The 18,494-nt window shown below is 42.4% G+C and overlaps 1 protein-coding gene across 3 annotated transcripts in view; it reads right to left on the bottom strand.

The window, feature by feature from the left end:
• Nucleotides 1–2,771: 2,771 nt before the first annotated feature.
• The window catches only part of EFCAB6 (EF-hand calcium binding domain 6), a 167,791-nt gene continuing 152,068 nt past the window's right edge, over nucleotides 2,772–18,494 (bottom strand). For 2 of the 3 annotated variants that reach the window (XM_045001807.1, XM_045001806.1), the window contains exons 27-31: nucleotides 17,736–17,963; nucleotides 14,023–14,200; nucleotides 13,026–13,210; nucleotides 9,918–10,067; nucleotides 2,772–5,082 (exon numbers count right to left, since the gene is read on the bottom strand). In XM_045001807.1, the coding sequence (XP_044857742.1) occupies nucleotides 4,960–5,082; nucleotides 9,918–10,067; nucleotides 13,026–13,210; nucleotides 14,023–14,200; nucleotides 17,736–17,963 (864 nt within the window). In that variant the 3' untranslated portion in view covers nucleotides 2,772–4,959. The remainder of the gene's footprint in view (nucleotides 5,083–9,917; nucleotides 10,068–13,025; nucleotides 13,211–14,022; nucleotides 14,201–17,735; nucleotides 17,964–18,494) is intronic. The other variant, XM_045001808.1, reaches the window with a different exon arrangement.

Genomic DNA, 18,494 nt, shown 5'->3' on the forward strand with positions numbered 1-18,494 from the left:
ATTCAGTGCCTCAGCCTGTTGGGATCCTGGAAGTGTGTGGGCAGAAGCCCACCCACCGCTAAAGGACCTCCCTCAGCCTAAGGGGAGGATCCACACGGTCCAGGATCTCAATTAATTATGGGGGACAACTAAAGATATAACAGGGACAGGAGTGAGATCACAGGGCTAAATGAAGGGAACCTGATGGGGACACTGAGCAGAGAACCCCAGACAGCGCCCACCGCTCCTCAAAGGCGTCAAGGGAGCCAGCAGATGCTGCCCAGAGAAATTCTGCTTAGATACGTGTGACCAGGGAGGAGTGGAAATAGGTCCCACAGTCACAGAGCACCCCCTCGTCTAACATCCTTCTCCTGGTGGTGTAGATGGCTACTTTGGCTAGGACCAGGAGGAGGTTGATGAGGCAGTCTCTCAACTTAGTGGGGCCATGGATACAGTGTGCAAATATACACAAGTGTGAGGAGAAGTGCAGCCAGAACCTCAGCAGGAGTTTCTGGAGGAGCTGGAATAGGGGCTGCAACCTGGCGCACATTCAGTGCCTCAGCCTGTATTTAACAGATAGGAGAACACATCAGTAGGTCAAGCGGAGATGGCTGGATGAGCAGTCTAACAATGGTCTGATTACTCTCCTTTGCACTGGTTATAATTTCAGTCACCTCAGCCTTCTTCAGATAATTTAGGAGATAAAAATGAGGAAAAATGAAAAGCCATATTGATATTAAAACTATATTGCAGAGGTGACACATTCACCTGCTGGCTGGAGGAAGGAATTCCCATCCGTTTCTAGCAGACCTTCTCTGTCCAGTTCAAGAGCAACCCAGAGAGACTGCAGCAAGTCTTCTTGGATGATCTAGGAAGGGACTGGGTGGGGAAGAGTCAAACTGTGCTTGGGACCTGGAAAATGTCCTCCAAAAGAAAAACACGTCTTAAAATCTTCTCTTTGCTTTAAACTTGAATTCAGTAAATGACTTTGCAGCTTCATGTTCTGCCTGGACAAGCCTCAAAGGCTCTGTCCATCCAAGCCTTTCCTTTTTTGAAAGTCTCCTGCCCTTGGACCAACAGTGGTGGAGTATTAGTACTGGTGCCACGTCTGCTAGACCTGTCTGAGCAAGGCTAGATGTCATGGTGGTGAAAACACCAGCAGCTGCCTGAGCTTGAGCTACACTGACATTCCCACATTTGCTGCCACAGGTCTGCAATGGTGGGAGATTTCCAAAAAGAGCCTAGAGTACACAAGTCCAAAATTTCACAAGTCAAAGAGCATATCGGCCCCACTAACTGAAATGGGCATTGTTGACTTACCTTAAGCACTTCAGAGCACCTAGCGAATCATGGTTTCTTCATCCGATCAGATGCTGGATGACTATCTATTGCAGGGTAAACGTTACGGGCTAGATTGTGACTTGGACAATGTGCCCAAGCAAGTATGAGTAAGAACCCTACCACGCCTATGCGGATTACCTGGGTGGGTGTAAATGCAGCTACTCACCTGCTTATTCCCTCACTGGAGAAGGCAAACTGGGAGGGGAAGGGAATGGGTGGAGCCTTTGCTCCATACCTCCCAATCACTCATGAGAGGGGGAAAAGCAGGGAAGGCAGGGAAGGAGGTGGTAGTTTACTACTGGTGTAGGATATCATAAGTTCCTATCCACAGAGGAGCAAGCGAGAAACAGAAAGGGAATTGTGCCCTAGAAGAGCATCTGAGGCACTGCTACAGCCAGACTCAAGCCCTAAAACTTCAGCCTACAAACTAGTTTGTATTTTATAGAGGGGTATACTTTAAAAAACTCATTACAATGGACAAGCTACTCTGGCTGGCTGAAAACCTCAGTAAGTCAATACGGCAGGTCAATAATAGCACAGGGAGCAATCGGTGTAGCATTATCAGGCTGATACTGGTGCTGTTAGAGTGACAGCCGATGGCATAAAAGAAGTAAAGCTATTGTAACAGGCACAGGATCAATGTCTTCTGCTTTGAAAATAAATTTCGGAGCTTCACCTTGACATTTATTTTCATAACTGCTTCGGCTTTGCCTCAGCATTTACATGTAGCAGCAGGAGACCATTATCACGGGATAATGTTCAATTCCATTGACATTATCTATCTCTTAGCGAAAACAAATGGAATCAGTGCCAGCCAATCATTGCTGAACGGCTGACCATTGTTTACTGATAATAGTTACAAAAAAACACCAAAGAAAGCAAACCCTCTTCTATTGCAAAGTTTATGTATGTAGCAGTTTACCCAGGTTATTTCAAAATGCTGGCAGTGGAAATTCAGTTTGTTTTTGAGGTTAGATAAGCAGTTGGCAAATGCCATCCATGCCTTTAAGAACTCACTAAAAAAAACAGCATGATTTGATTTGTTTTTACAGCAAAAAGATTGTTCTTTAATCCCTTTGGAGTTGTTGAGTCTGATTTTTCTGCCAGTAGCACTAATGAAAAATACACTGGCATAAAGTGTCAAGAAATCCTGAGACGCCCCCTCCCGGAGCCATTTCTCCTGAAGACAACAGAGATCCTGAGATGATTGGAAGCAAGGAGATGACTCCTGAATCCGACATGAATCACAGTAGCTGTGCTATATGCCATAATGCAGTACAGAGATGGAGGTGTTCGTATTGCTTTTGATCTAAAATTGGACCAAATTATCACACTCCCATCCTAGGAACACGAAAGAAAATTTACTGAACTTCTAGATTTGTTCTTTTCTTATTAGTAATATATCAATAAAGAAACATCCCTACTTCCAAAAGAATTACTCCAAGTTTTGATTTTTATTATACTTTGTTTAGGTATACTCCAAATAGTTAATTTGGTGAAAATTAATTCTTTTACAACTGCAAACAGCATAGAAACAACAGAACTCAATACAGGTATATTGCATTTGAATTTCATTGACTGACAAACATTAAGTGTGGAAAATATTTGTAAAAAAGGAATGTCTTGAGAGCAGTTTTCAGAATAAAATTAAACATAAAAAGGTTAAATGGATTTTAGAGTCTTTTATTTATGTGAATCTGTATAAATTACCTGTAAATGGAACTTGGAACTTTTGCACCTTGGGTTGGTAGAGGAGAACCCCTTACATCATTCTAGTTATATACCTAAGCTCTAAATGCAGTTCTAATGAATGGATTTATATGTGGCAAATACTTTCAAAGAAAATGTAACAAAGTATCCTTTGTGTTACTATCTCAAGTGTATCAATTTTCAAGTATAATTCCTTGAATATATAACAAGTGTTCCTGAAATGTGTATGATAAACAAAATACAGATCATATCGATAGTAGAGATCAAGAACCAAAATCAGCAAAGCCAAACAACCCCAAGTCTCATTAACACTTTTCATTTAAAATCCACCAGACATCTTTTTTGAAGTTTCAAATGAGATTATTTCCTCAGATAAGGCCTGTTTCAAAGCCCATTAAAGTCAGTGAGAATCTTTCAGCTGACTTCAACACTCTTCGGATCAGACCTATAGCAATGGCTGGCAAGTTCACCAGCAATAAGGAAGAGAAATTGTTTGGATGTGCATTATCCCCAGTTAGCAGTTACTCTGCTTTGTATTGAAATCTTTGGTGCTACTTTACCAACTCTTTTAAAGATGTTGCTGTAAATGCATTAAAAATGTTAGGTATAGAACATGTTTGCACCTTTTCTGCCTTCATTCAAACATCCTACCACAGATCACTTTCTAGGCAATGACTGTGAAGAGACTCACTTATAACTGTAGAACTTGTTCTTTGAGATGTTTCTTTCCCTTTTTTAAAAATAACTTTATTTTTGATTTGAAGGAAAGCAAAGAAACCTGGAAAGCAACCACATAGTGTGGTGACAGAGCTCTTCAGTAGATCAGTTAAAATGACCGAGTGGCAGAGAACAGATCCAGGATGCCACAAAGAGAGGTACTGACCTAATAGTTACTGAATGTACCCATTTAAGTCTTGATATAAACCCAGAAAACAGAACCTGCTGATCATAAGTTCATTGCTTACCAAAGAGATTGGCAATCAAAATAATTATCTTTTAATTTCTCTTTTAAAATCTACAAATACCAGACACACTAGCTGTGTCTTGACATGTTATCTTTTTCCATTTAAACCTTTCCCCATAATTTTCTAATAGGTGCTCAAACTATTCACTTTTGCAAAACCAATAAATCTAACTGGATATTTAATTTTTGTGCACTATACATTATGAAAAATAGTTTATCCATAAAAATAAACCTCGGGTTAACATGAGGAGATGCAAGTTAGACGTATACACTTCCACATTTGCAGCGACAAATACAATAGTGAATGGCGAATTAGCTCTAATTTTATTTTTAACTTCAATTTTTATGTTAAAATATGGGAAAATTATGGGGAAAGGTTTCATTGGAAAAAGATGACACGTCAAGGCACAGCTAGTGTGTCTGTTCAGAGTATAACAGCTGTTCCATGTCAACATATAAAGCTACTGGAGATCTAAATATGTCACTGCATGATCAAGTGGGAGGAAAGACAGACTGTAAAGCAGACAATTTTCTAATAATGAAGGATAATATAATGTTCCAAATGTATTATTTCTATTATATCTTATAAAAGTGAATAGTAGGCCTTTCAAATCTTTTTATTGAAATTAAAAAGGGGTTTTAATTAATAAAACTCTTTAATTACAAAAAAGATTTTCTTAATTGTATTCCTTTTGCAGATGCCTGTAAGGTCTTCGGAATCATCACTATAACAACTTTAAGTGGTATCATTTTTCTCAGATAAATGGATTATGTGAATATTAATAGTTCTGTCATGCAGAATTACTCTACAACCTATGGCCACTGTATTTGTCAGAACTGTTAAGTATTTTGAGATTGCTGATGCAAAAAAAGCTGTAGTTGGTTAATTTATTAATTAGAAATTATAAATCAGTCATTAGCTCTGTTATCTATAGTTTCTTGCATTTGATGACACCTTCCATTTCCTATTGCAAGAATGCCCGGAGGAAATCATTATAGGAAATTTTTGAAGATAATGATTTATCATAAAATTCCAAAATGTGAAAAAACTCTTCCTCGGTCAGGTTGATGTGATACTGACGCAGCACCTGCAAAATACACAGAATGTTATAAAATCATAGAGAGGTAGGGCTGGAAGCAGGGCCGGCTCCAGCAGTTTTGGTGCCCCAAGCCAGAAAAAAAAAAAAGCCACGATTGGCGGCACTTCAGCGGCAGCTCTACCGCCACTGCTTCATTATTTGGCAGCAATTCGGCAGCAGGTATTTCCCTACGAGAGGGACTGAGGGACCCACCGCTGAATTGCCGCCAAAGACTGGACATGCCACCCTTTCCGTTGGCCGCCTCAAGCACCTGCTTGCTGCGCTGGTGCCTGGAGCTGGCCCTGGCTGGAAGGAACCTCAAGAAGTCATCTGCTCCATCCCCCTGGGCTCAGGCAGGATTAAGTATGCCTAGACCATCCCTGACAGGTGTTTCTCTGAACTTAAACCTCCAGCAATGGGGATTCTACAACCTCCCAACACCCACATTGCTCACGTGAAGTTAGAAGCCAAGGGTGAAATTCAATGCTGGGCACAAGGTTCGCACAAGGCCAATGCACCACATAAGTCTCACTTAAACCCTTTGCAAAACTGCCTGAGGGTTCAGCCCCATGGTCTTGAATTTCATAAACATCTGTGAAGACCACAATCTTCCTATTGCCTCCCAGCTTTCCTATGCCAGCATAGCTCCCCTGGTGGCTGCTCCTGAATCCTCCCTCGGGTAGTGATTTACTGTATGTTGGCCCAAGCAGCAATTGCTCTCAGATGCCCTGCAGGGATCCACGTGATAGTGCCATTGAGAATAGCTAGTGGCCTACCCACTTTCTCACCACAGGTGGAGGTTGACTCACATAATACACCCATGACAGGGCTTCCACATGAGCAGGAGATGATGCTAACTAGCTGTGGCTTCTCTCTTTGCACCCTGCTTGGAGGATCTGGGTCCTCTCCATCCGAAGAAGTGGAAGGAACAAGCCAGTCCAATATATCTACTCACTCCACCCGTGAGAACCCTTATGTATGCTGTGATATGCATTTCTGAAGGGGCACTCAGTGCCTTAATACTCCTAAGAGCAACATTAAGAGTTCTTTCCTTAAACTTTAATGAGAGCACTACTGACCAGGTGGTACCTGATGCTACAGGCATTAAGGACCAGATTTTTAAAGATATGGAGGTGCCTAAAGCACAGACAGGTGCACAGTGGGATTTTCAGAATTAGGTGCCTAATTCCCATTGAGTTCAGTGACTGTTAGGTGCCTAGGTGATTTGAAAATCCAACTAGGCATTGTGATAGACTCAGGCCAGTTGGGTACAGCAGAATAGCTGAAGGCAGATATACTGGCCACTGGATTAACAGTTTTCTGTTCCCTGACTGACCAGAGCAGGGGCTGCTCCAGGCTAATGAGAACACCTGACTCTAATTAACCTGTAAAGAGTCAGGTGAGGCCATTCAGTTAATGTGATCACCTGACTCTAATTAAGGCCCTGCTGTTACTATAAAAAGGGCTCACTCCAGTCAGGCAGAGGAGAGGAAGTGTGGCTGAAGGGCTGGTCACTGAAGACACCCTAAAAAATCGTTAAAGGAGCCCTAAGGTAAGGGTGAAGAAAGGAGAAGCAGGAGAGCTGTGGGGAAGTGGCCCAGGGAAATGTAGCAACTCTGGCAGTGAAAGGTTGGCTGCCAACAGCTGCTACCATTAGGGTCCCTGGGCTGGAACCCGGAGTAGAGGGTGGGCCCGGGTTCCCCCCAACCCACCACTACAGGAACATCTCCTGGAAGGGGAAGTCAGGTCCCTGTCAGGACAGGTGGCTGAACAGAGACTGTGGGAGTTCTCTCCCCAACCTCCTTGCAGCCTATGATGAAAAGGGCTCAGTAGACTGTAACCCTGGCCCTAGAGAGAGAAGGGCTACATGGAGGGTCACAGTGAGCCACTGAGGCTAAGCATAAACCGCCTAGAAGCGCAGGACCCACAGGAGCAAGGTCAGAGCTCTGCCACAACATCTATCTGCATCTTTAGACACCTAAATACCTTTAAAAATCTGGCCCTTAATGCCTTTGACACCAAGGCTAATGAGATACTCAGAAATGAACATTACTTTTAGTTTAAGGTGCTTCTAAAGCATACATCCTTGCAGGGTACCTTTAGGTGCTGTCCACAGGTTCTGCAATAGTTTGTTGTCCAGCAGGATCTCCACCAGCACCTGACATCTTCTGATCTGAGTAACTCCTTTTGTACTTTACTGGTTGCCACTGATTTTATGTGAAATTCAGATAAGTCTGAGCCAAGCCAGTATCTGAAATCACTATAGTGCTGGTGTTACAGTAACCACATATACGTATTTGTGTCTACTTCAGTGCTTATGCAGAGCACTGGTATCAAAAGTGATCTGTCTGTTCACTCCTCCCTTTCATATATCTCCCAGCCTTGATAACTCCTAGAGTGCTGATAGCACAGAGCTTTCCCCTACTATAAGTTATCCAAATATCTCTCTGCTCACTTCTTCTATCTTACATCTCACTTCAATCACACCTCACTGCAACCCCATTTCTGATTTCTCCCTTCTTTTGGGGTTTATTTGACTTTCTCAACAAAACATTGCCTGGCACACAAATGCTCAGTGCGTATCATTTAATACATATAAATGCACTTCGATTGTTTATGTTGCAGTTAATTCCTGACCTCATGAAATCAACTGAAATCTAAGGAGCTGCTGAAGCCAAGTATTTGCCAAGCACACCATCTTTTATGCAACACATTTATTTTTTGTCCGTAATCGCTTAAGGAAAACTTTTTAGAGTAGCACTTAAGCATTGCAGGGGAAAAAATCAACTTACCTAATAGATCCTATCACAGAAATGGACTGGTTTCATTTTTCTCTTAATGTAAATAAATTGCTTGAGATAGAGCGGCTTGAGTTAAAAAGTTATTGCCAAATGCTTGACAAATAAACTTGACATTACACAAAAAATTTTAAAAATACAGTGGGCCAGATCCTCACCCCTATTCCAGTGACTCTACACTAGTGAGATAGTACAAAGCAGCCAGAAAGCTACACTCATATAGGGGAAACCGCAAGCCTAAAGCTGATAGAGCTCTATATATCTTGCTCCCCAACCTTCCCGTAGGGGCATGTCTGAAGAACGTGTATGTGGTGAGGCTGGGCCACACCTTGCTCTAACTGATCCCAGACAATTAGAGCAATTTCTATGGGATCTCTGCCCTTAGGTCTTCAGTTTGCTTTAAGTTCCACCTGGGGACGTTTTGGATCCTGGCAGCCTCAGGAAGGGAAGCTAACTACTCGGTGCAGTTGAGGACTGGCCCATTATTTTACCAGATGTTTTAAGTGGCAGAGACAGCAGGTGGAGAAGGTCACTGGTATCTCACTTGGACTCAACATTAATTAAACAGCTTCATGCATCTTTTTTTAATCCTTGCAACGTGACTGGTAAATGTAGGTAGTTACTGTAGTTCATATTATGAGTTTGATTTTGATTTACAGAAATGTCAAGGATCTTGAAACAAGAAGTAAAATGTATGCTAAGCAGCAATCAAACTCCCCAGAGGTGTGAATCCAGGAGTACAGCACTAATCCCTGGCCTCAAGGTGCTAAAGGCACTGCAGGTGGGGAGCAGCCTTGCAGACACTGAAAAAGGTTCTGCAGTTTGGCGAGGTGCTGGATCTAAGAAGCTCATGCAGAGGATACGTATCCCTATGTACCACAGATCTGTGTTCTACTGGCAAGGACAGGGGCAGAAAGAGGGGATAGAGTCATTCCAACTGTACAAGGATGTCTGGCCCCTGTAAGTGAGGCAGATCCAGTGGCCTTGTGCCAGAACAGGTGCTCCCAGTTTGGCCAATTAAAGGTGTGTGGCAGCACCTGGGAGCAATAAAAGATCAGCGAGAAACCTAGTGAGTCAGAGGTAGATAGGAGAAGCCAGGAGACTGGTAGAGGTGGTTTCTAGGAAAAGCTATAGTGAGTAGAAGACTCTCAGTAGGCCCTCTTGGCTTGGGAAGGAGGGAGGAATTATTATGAAGCTACTGGAGAGGCTAACCTGCTGACTTTCCAGACAGGCAGAGCCGGTGCTAGGAGACATGACCAGAGCTGAGGGCTAGGAGAGGCTATTTGACCAGGGCAGAGCCAGTGGAGGGGCTGTCTATCCTGAGCCAGGGAAGGCTGGAGAGGGATGAAGGCTAAGAGCAGTAGAGGGTGATACCTAAAGGCTCTTGGAGTCAGAGAACTGAAGCCACTGGGCCAGAGAGGGCTGTGCTGGAGAGATGCGGGGGGTGGTGGTGAAGAATCCTGGTGCTGTATTGAATGTATAGCCTGGATTACAGTGTTGGGATTATGTGTATGGAGTTTTTTTTCTGTAACAAACTAACCCACAAGGGCCATTTGCACTAAAAAAGACTCTCTGGGCTGTTTTGGGGAGACTTGAAGAGGACACTGAGACAGGTGTACCTGTCAAACTGTGGCCTGCAACAGGATGGCACTCCAGCTAGGCTGCCTTATGATAAGGAGGAGTATGCAAGGCTAGTTCCCCTTTCATAAGCGAACACAGCAGCTGGTGGGTCACTGGAATCCTGAGGCTGTAGTAGTGACTGCAGAGAGGCGTGGTAGAAAGGATTTCTCCTCTTCAACCTGCTTCCCTCTCTCCCTCCTGGGCTTGTGAAGCCCACTTTTCTCAGCTCTGGTGTGAAAGGAGTTGTGTGCTTGCATATGCATTGGAAAGAGGGTGATTATCATTATTATTAGCACTCAGTATTAATGTCACAGCAAATAAGTCTGCAAATGTATCATTGCCATGATTTTAGAAACTGCTTCAGTAAAGTTATTTAGAGACTTTGGTTTTCAGTTTGTTAGTTTTAGATTAGTAAATGCAATTTACCTGCCTGAAATCCTGAACACTTAACAGCCCGCTCCCACTTTCATCATAGGATTTAAACGTTCGTCTCATCGGCCTCCAGCAGTGCAAGATCTGGGGTTGAATTCTTAGCATTGCATTGAAAAATGTCAGGCTCTGTGGTCCAGGACTCCTCTAGCAAAGTGGAGCGGGTGGGGGAGAAAGATGGGCATTTGTTAATATAAAGAACATGGTAGATGAGTGCAGTCACATGCTGAAATGTTAAGGTGTTACAGTGAAATTCTGATGCAGAATAAATGTTATTAGATTTTCTTCACCTTTTATTATTCTTCAGCAAGTGAAGTTGAAACACTTAAGCACTATCAAAGCCCAAAATCTGTGTTTGTAAAATTAATGTAATTCTTTATCAGATTGTTTTTAAACAAAGGCCTCAGTGCTTTTATATATGTTACAGAGAAGCAGCAATTAAAGTCACACAGCTGCTCCCCTTCCAAGCCTCTGTTCTCAGTTACTTATAACTCTTTGGAAAATTCACTCTTCAGGTTGCAAGTTTTCATATTCAAATTTTGCCTGAAGGTGGCTAAATTCATCAGACAATGAATTAGCTGAGTACGGTAGGAGGGTAAAAAAAATACTTATATAATATTTCTTGTAACCAGGTTCTGAACAGTTCTATACTTGAACTAGCTGGAGCAGGACAGTCGAAATTTAGTATGGGAATAACTGGGGGAGTATTTATTGCCTCTTGTTGTTTTTGACCTTTGGTAAGGGCTGCTGTTTGCCCCACACCCAGCTGTTCTTCCAGCCAGTGGGCAGGGTTGGAGACCACAGTTGCTTCATGTATGCTGCACAGGATACTGGAAACTCCAGTTCTATCACAGCATGCAGGGAATGTACAGCTGCTATGTGGGGCTGAAGTGGTGTGTGGGCAGCTGGAGCAATGCCCTGAGCACTGAGGGTGAAATTCATCTTAATCTCAGGAAGTCTAGAGCTAAGGAAGGATTTGCTGTCCAATCATGACTAACTCAGCTGCCCAATGTAAACTTCTGTCAACTACTGCGAGGGCCCCTGTGGACCCTCTTTTACAGTATAAAGAGAGCCCTTCATCCTGGCTGTAGGGACCCAGACTGTTCTCTGTAGCTCAGAGTCTGCATGTCTCCACGGGAGCTAAAGGCCCAGCTTCTCATAGATTCTAAAGCCAGAAGGGACCATGGTGATCATCTGTCTGATCTCCTGGATAACACAGGCAGTAGAACGTCCCCAAAACAATTCCTTTTGAACTAGACCATATCTTATTTTTTTAAAAATTCACTGGTGATTTTAAGATGGCCAGTGATGCAGTATCCACCACAATTGTTGGTAAATTGTGCCAATGGCTAATTACTCTCACTTAAAAATGTACACCTTCTTTCCAGTCTGAAGTGTTTAGCTTCAACTTGCTGCCATTCACTGCTAGACTGAAGAGCCTATTATCAAATATTTATTCCCCACGTAGGTTCTTCTCTGTGAGATTGAAGGAGTTCACTCTATTTAACTTATCATTATACAGCATGTTTCCTAGTCCTTTAATCATTCTCATGGCTTTCTCTGAACATCTCCAATTTATCAATATGCTTCTTGAATTGTGGACACCACACCTGGACACGGTATTCTAGAAGTGGTCACACCAGTGCCAAATGCAAGGTTATTTTACCTCTTTTACTCCGACTTGATATTCCCCAGTTTATGCATCCAGGATTGCATTAGTCCTTTCGGCCACAGCATTGCACTGAGAGCTCATTTTCAACTGATTATCCACCACCACCCCAAATCTTTTTCAGAATAACTGCTTCTGAGGACAGTGTCACCCCATCTTGAAAATATAGCCTACATTCTTAAATTGTTGCTCAATGTATACTTTTACATTTAGCCATATTAAAAAATTCAGATTGTTTGCTTAAGACCAGTTTACCAACTAATTCAGATCACTCTGTATTAATGACCTGTCCTCTTATTTACAATCCCCGAGTCTCTGTGTTGCCTGCAAACTTTATTTGACTTTTGAGGAAAGGAGGGAGTTGAGAGCCACAGGATATTTTTATTATTGTTCCTGTCATGGAAAGGGTTTTATTTTATTTTTATTATGCCTATTGGTGTGAATTTGTATACAGTGGAGTGGGTGGAGCAACCTCTTATAAAAAAATTATTGTGAAAATTACTTCATGTAAAGGTGCCCAGAACATGGGATGGACACTTCATTATACTTTATAAATTTAAATGAATAAATAGAAAATGATACTAGACAAGGGCTCAAATTATGGCTCTATCCATCCCAAGCTCTGAGACAGAATTTCACAGTTTCAAATCTGTGCATAAAGGGAACTTCATGTGAAAAATCTGAAATTGTCTGAAGCAAAATGTGATCGTTTTGCCTTAGTTTCCATACTGAAAATGAACGATTGATAGTTCCGATGAAGCCAGATATGCCATAGGGGGCCATTGCAGGTTAAACAGCCTGTTACTTTCTGGGTGGGGGGGGGGGGATGCCCAGCTGGGAACAGCTAGATTCTATGCATCTCTCTTCCCTATATCTGGTACAAGGGGCATGCTGGAAGCATGTATGCTGGTGGCGGGGATGCAGGTTAGGAAGAGTAGACAGCATGCAATGCATATTAGCTATCCCCAGCTGGCAGACTGAGACCATTGACAAGAGGCACAGATTAGAGCTGCTCTCTGCTCTGACTGGGCTGGGTTGGGGCCGAAGCAGAGACTCTGGGAGTAACCAGCTTCCCAACAGTCCCCCTCACTTTCTGTTGCCTTCAGATAGAGTCTAACCCTGAAACTCATCAGCCCAAACTGTCTTCCTCTAGGCCTTTCTTATACCCCTCACCACATTTTTTAAAGTTTACAGATATGGTCAATTGCTGATAATTAATCAAACTGTATCTAGATTGTACTATGAACCGGATATGCAGGGCCTGATTCTGGAGATGCTCTGACTAAAGTAAATAAAATAAGTCAACTGAAGTAACTGGACTCCATGGAAAGTGACTGGGATTCTATGCATACAATGACTACAGGCCCAGGCCCTAAAATACTCAGTTTCTGATGCAGAAACAATCTACAAACAGTTAGACAAACCCCTGAACGTACCGGTATTCGTGGCTTCTGAATGATCATCCTTTGTAGCAATGAACTTTCTTGTGGTTTCATTAATAGGACACAGCTTTGGAGAAAGTCGCAGTATGCAAATTTGTCATTGTTCTTAATGTCATATTTTGTTGCTATTTGGCTAACCTCTTCTTTACTTAAATCCAAACTGAACTTCTCTGTTATGGCTGAAAGGAACACCGAAATAACAAATGATAGTCAATTTGCTATCCTTGCAAATAGGTGAAAGGATTGACTAGTTATTAGGGATATGTTGACAGGCCCCAGTTCCAGTGACTGTCACATAAATGGATTATCTGGATCCTGCTATACACAGGGGTGGAGGAAACAATTCCCATTTAGCAAGATAACAGGTAAGTGATAAAACTTCAATGAGCTTTAAAGACAGCGCAAGAAATAAACCCAATATTAGTTGAGCTGTAACTGTTCCAATACGAATGATATACGAATCTATATGCTATTATTTAGGCAAAAAGTCTATCCTGTCCATACAGATACCCTGATTGGGGAAAGAGGGCACAGAGAATTGTCCCCCCATGACGCCATAGCAGAAGAGCAGCATACCTATCTAAAGAATGAAATTCTGCTCCCACTGAAATACATAAAAGTCTTGTCATTCACTTCAATAGGACCACTTGAGGGAGTGCTAGGGAAAAGGTCTGGGGCCTGTACTTACTATCACTACCTAGCTCCACAAGGGAGTATTCTACTGGGGAGTGTGGCCAGTCTTCCAGTACATATGCTATGCTGTGTAGCAAACACCAGCTAAAACCATGCTCTCCCTTTCAAATGAGCATCAAAGTCTGCCTAGTAGTGCATTTCCCCCAAACCTCACTTGAGCAATCTGGATTACAGAATTGGATCGCTCATGCAGCTGATACCACTTGTTGAGGGCAGTGTTTTCCCATAGATTGGCACCTAGAAAGAAACTGGAGCACATTTTAACATGAGGTAACACAATTTTCAGATGGCAACAAACCTAAGAAATCGGATGTTGAGATTTCTCCTAGCCGGTCAACATCCTTCTCTCTACAGTCTTTCAGTATTTCTCTCCAGGAATGTTGAATGATCTTTCTTATTTTATTTTCTATTGGTTCACAGTTCAGTAAAGGTGGGGACCATGCCATTGCAGTACGAGGCCGGCTGGACACTGGAGTCTAAAGTAACAGGCAAATTTGAACATTTATGTAGACAAAACACTAAAAAAAATGTCCCAGTTCTAGTGCTTCATAATTTTAGCATACCTCACTGTTTGAAGCATCCTTATTTATGATCTGATTTGTGTCAGCATTAAAGTAAAAATGCTTCTACTTGGATGAACATATTAGTAGGCTGGAAATTGATCTACCTTGAATCTACCGAGTGTTTTTCTATCTGTAATTTCTTGAGTCTGCTCAACTCATAGCTCAGTTGTATATATTCCCCCTTGAACCTATTGTTCCTTAAGTGGCAGATATATTTGTTTTTAAAAGATGTGTAATTTGATGTCAGTCTCACAATAAATAGATCGATGCACAAGTTCTTGGATAGCGACAATTTAAAGCAAGTATACTAATTTGCTTACTATAAATTTTAACAGTAAGTGCAAGAACCTTATAATTAGGTTTGAAAGTGTTTGATTTTTATCAGTAAATGTCAGTAAACAACAATTTCACCATATACACATAACCCAACAAAATATTTTCATAGATTATAACTGAAATTTGCAGACAGGCAAAATAAGGAAAATGCTGCTTGAGAATTTAATAGAGTTTGATATAGGAATATTTATTTTGTAGATTTCAACATGTAGTGTTGACAATTTGTGTTTTAATGGTTATAAAACTAACTTTTAAAATCTCAATATCTACTGTCATTAAATAACTGCTGTCTGACCCCTCACTTTGTATGTTCTCCCTATAATTTCCCACAACTGTGAAAATCTAAATCAACAGATGTCAAAAATGCTTAAAAATAAACATCAATATTATCTGTCAAATTATTTTTAAAAAAAAATGAATTCTGCCAAGCCTACCTATAATATGGTCATATATTCCCCTCCCTTTAGGCAGCATGGCGAGGAACAGTAAAGCCCCATTCCAACAGAAAAGAATTGGAAAGGTTCAGAGTATGTTCCCTGTATATTCTCCAACCACCTCTTTCCTTTCAGAGATCACCACAGGGGAGCTCTCCTCAGCAGCAGAAGAGGGTGTGACCAGGAGAAGGGGAACAATTATTCTTTGTAGTAGGTTCCTTACTCAGTAGAATTTATGATTCATTCTGAGAATAAGGAGGGATTAAGCATGGGCTTGTGAGCCCTCAGCCTTTAGCAGTATGGTGTGAGCTGCACTGACATTTGTGAAGAGAGCCAAAGTATAATGCAATATTCACTGGGTCTTTGCTGTGTATTCTTGCAGATCTCAGGCTCGCATCATAAATCTTGGCCATGATCCCCACACCCCTTTTATGCACAGCCACAAGGGCACTTCTAGGGAGATGCATGGTGATGAGGTTGAGCTGGGGCTGTTCAAGAGATGTGCATTTTGGGGGGCCTGTGCTCCTTTTCTATGATCTTTCTGGGTCCAGATCCAACTCCCACTGAAGTTAATGAGGAAAGTTCCGTTGACTTCAGTGAGAACTGGATCAATCCCTTAGTCAAAAATGAAGCATGTGACCAACTGTCAGGCCTCTCCAATGCAAGGGACTTACAGATCAATAATCAAGTTCACAACAGACCAATGCTTTTAGACTTACCAACTGTGGGAAGTTTGTTGCATCTTTAAATCTATTCAGTTGGCTACTGCTTTTTCAACAGCTAAACATCTAAGTATAGTCAGCAGTAATATGAATCATTTTTTCCAAGCACTGAAGAATTTATAAGCTGCTGACTAGAAGAATATACAGCCAAAAGATTCAAACTGTCAGGAGGAATATTGGCTAACTCTTTCATTCTTTCTCCTTTTAAGATTTTCATAATCTTCTATGAATGTTAGTGCTTGGGAGAGATGCCAGAGAGATATTCCAGGAGACTGCAGTCCTGGAAAGCTGTAGTGGAAAAACTCCCCTACATTGCCCTGTCAAGGTGCTTCTAACCAAAATGGGAGATGGGGCCAGGTTAGTCCCTCTGTCCATTCAGTCTTTGGCCTCTGTGTTGAGTCTGAAGAGAAGGCTGCCAATTTTGATGGTAGATTTTGTGACCCAGGTAAACATTCACTGAAAACTGGACTCAGACCACCAATACATTTCCTGGGGGGAGGGATAGCTCAGTGGTTTGAGCATTGGCCTGCTAAACCAAGGGTTGTGAGTTCAATCCTTGAGGAGGCCACTTAGGGAGCTGGGGCAAAAATTGGTCCTGCTAGTGAAGGCAGGGGGCTGGACTCAATGACCTTTTAAGGTCCCTTCCAGTTCTAGGAGATTGGTATATCTCCAATTATTACCTTTAGAGACTGCCTGTGGTGGATTTTGTACCTCATCAACCCCTTTGATTCAAGGGGGGCACGAGATTAACCCCATCTCCCTGTGTCTGTCAGTCTTACTACTTCCCCGGTAGTCAGGGCTGTATAGTGTGCTCCTAAAGCAGCGGGACCCAATGGATAGAGTCTCTCTATACAATCTTTGCCGGCTGGATAGCATGGCCTAGTGGCTGGAGTCTCTATAGTGCACTCCTAAGGTAGCATGGTCTAATGGCCAGAGTCTCTCTAAATTCTTCTCCTCTCAGGGGATATCGTGGCCCAGCGGCTGGAGTTCATCTACCTCCTATGGAGTGAGAGAGAGGAGTCAGTGAACTATGTCATCCCCCAAAAGGCCCAGGGCCCTGTCAGTGACGGCGTGATCCACCACGAGTCAGTGGGAAATCCTACCTCAAAACGCTGCCCTCAGAGTGGTGAAGACACCACTCCCTTCTCTTCCCTGGGTAACTTCCTACCAGTCCTCCAAATGTAGCAGTCCTTGTGGCATCAGGGTCTCCAGGTTCCTCAGCACCCGGTGCTCCCTGGGGTGCCCACAGCTGCCAGTCTCTGGGCCTGCTTCCTGGCTCCTCAGCTCCCTCCTGGAAGGGTTAAAACTGCTCCTGGGCTGGAGCTTCTGCTGGGCATCCTCCTTCCCTACCCGCCAGCCCTGACTGAGTGGTTCTGCAGGCTTTTATGCTTGACTCCTGGTTGGAGCATGCCCACCAGAGCCTCAGGGGCATGGCTTCCTCTGCCAGCAGGGAAGGGTTAACTCTCTGTCCCAGTGCAGGGCCAGTCCGCCCCGTCACACTGCCTAACAGCTATCAGAGGTTAATAACTTTTGGTCAATACTAGCTTGGGCTGATGATCTACAGGTAAAAACCTTACATTTTTTATGTTGCTTTTTCAGCAGCTGGGCTTTTATGGCTGGGCCTGTTTACTTTGTTCCCACAAATGTGACTGTCCTATGTTAAATAACTCACAAATTTACAATATGACTCATTTGTGAGTTAGTAGGACAATGGCCAAGATCCTCAGCAGGTATAAACAGCATAACACCATTGGTTTCAATTGAGCTACACAGTTTATACCTACTGAGGATCAAGTCCGTTTTTTTTATCATCCCAAATTCTCTGCTAAGTGCCAAAGCTTCTTATCAACAGACATTTGGATCTGATCTGATGCCATATCAATGGGAATATTTTCATATTAATAAACTTAATAAATGTGAAAACCTAGAAAAGTCCTTAAGTGATCAAACACCTACTTTTACTTGACCTAATGGAGAAGATGCTGTCTTGGGACGCGAAGGTTGAGAAGGTAACCGTGACCCAGGCTCAGCAGGGGTAGCGGGCTTGGAGGAAGATGCAGCATTGTTTGTGGCTGGAGTATCTGATGGCATTGTCACTACTTCGGCGTTGAACTTCTTCAAAAAATCACAGTACTTCAGTTTTCCATCGGCATCAACAGGCACTGTATTCCAGAGGTTTTCAAACTAATGGAGAAGCAAAAGCCCATTTTTGTAAATGCTAGCTGGAAAAATATATTATGTACTGTTAAAGAAATTGTTGAAAGGAAAATGAGAAAGTGACTTGGAATGACAGGAATCCTAGGGTCTAATTTAATAAAAAAATTTACAGCTTCTCTGCAGAAGTCTGTGTAAGTCTGGGGAAACAACGAAAAAGGGATTTCTGTAGGACATTTTTTAATTGAACTGGGCCCTTAGTGAGCTGTTTAAGACCATTAAACCTTCTGATTAGACACAGTGACTGAGCTACAGTATATAAGAATGCTTTACCAGAAAATGTAAATCAAATGCACGATGCACCTGCATCCTGTCTAAGTATCATGAAGCAAGTTTATCATTCTATCAGGTGCACCTAAATTCTACTAACATCTCAACAGGCTGTTCAGATTTTTCAGTTATTGTATTTGCATCAACAATTTTATTTCACTCTGAGGGCAAAAATGTCTCATTGCAAAACTTAAATGAATGCTGTAGGAAAATTTTACAACCTTTTACAGC

This window comes from Mauremys mutica, chromosome 1 (genome assembly GCF_020497125.1).
Source record: "Mauremys mutica isolate MM-2020 ecotype Southern chromosome 1, ASM2049712v1, whole genome shotgun sequence".
Lineage (NCBI taxonomy): Eukaryota > Metazoa > Chordata > Testudines > Geoemydidae > Mauremys > Mauremys mutica.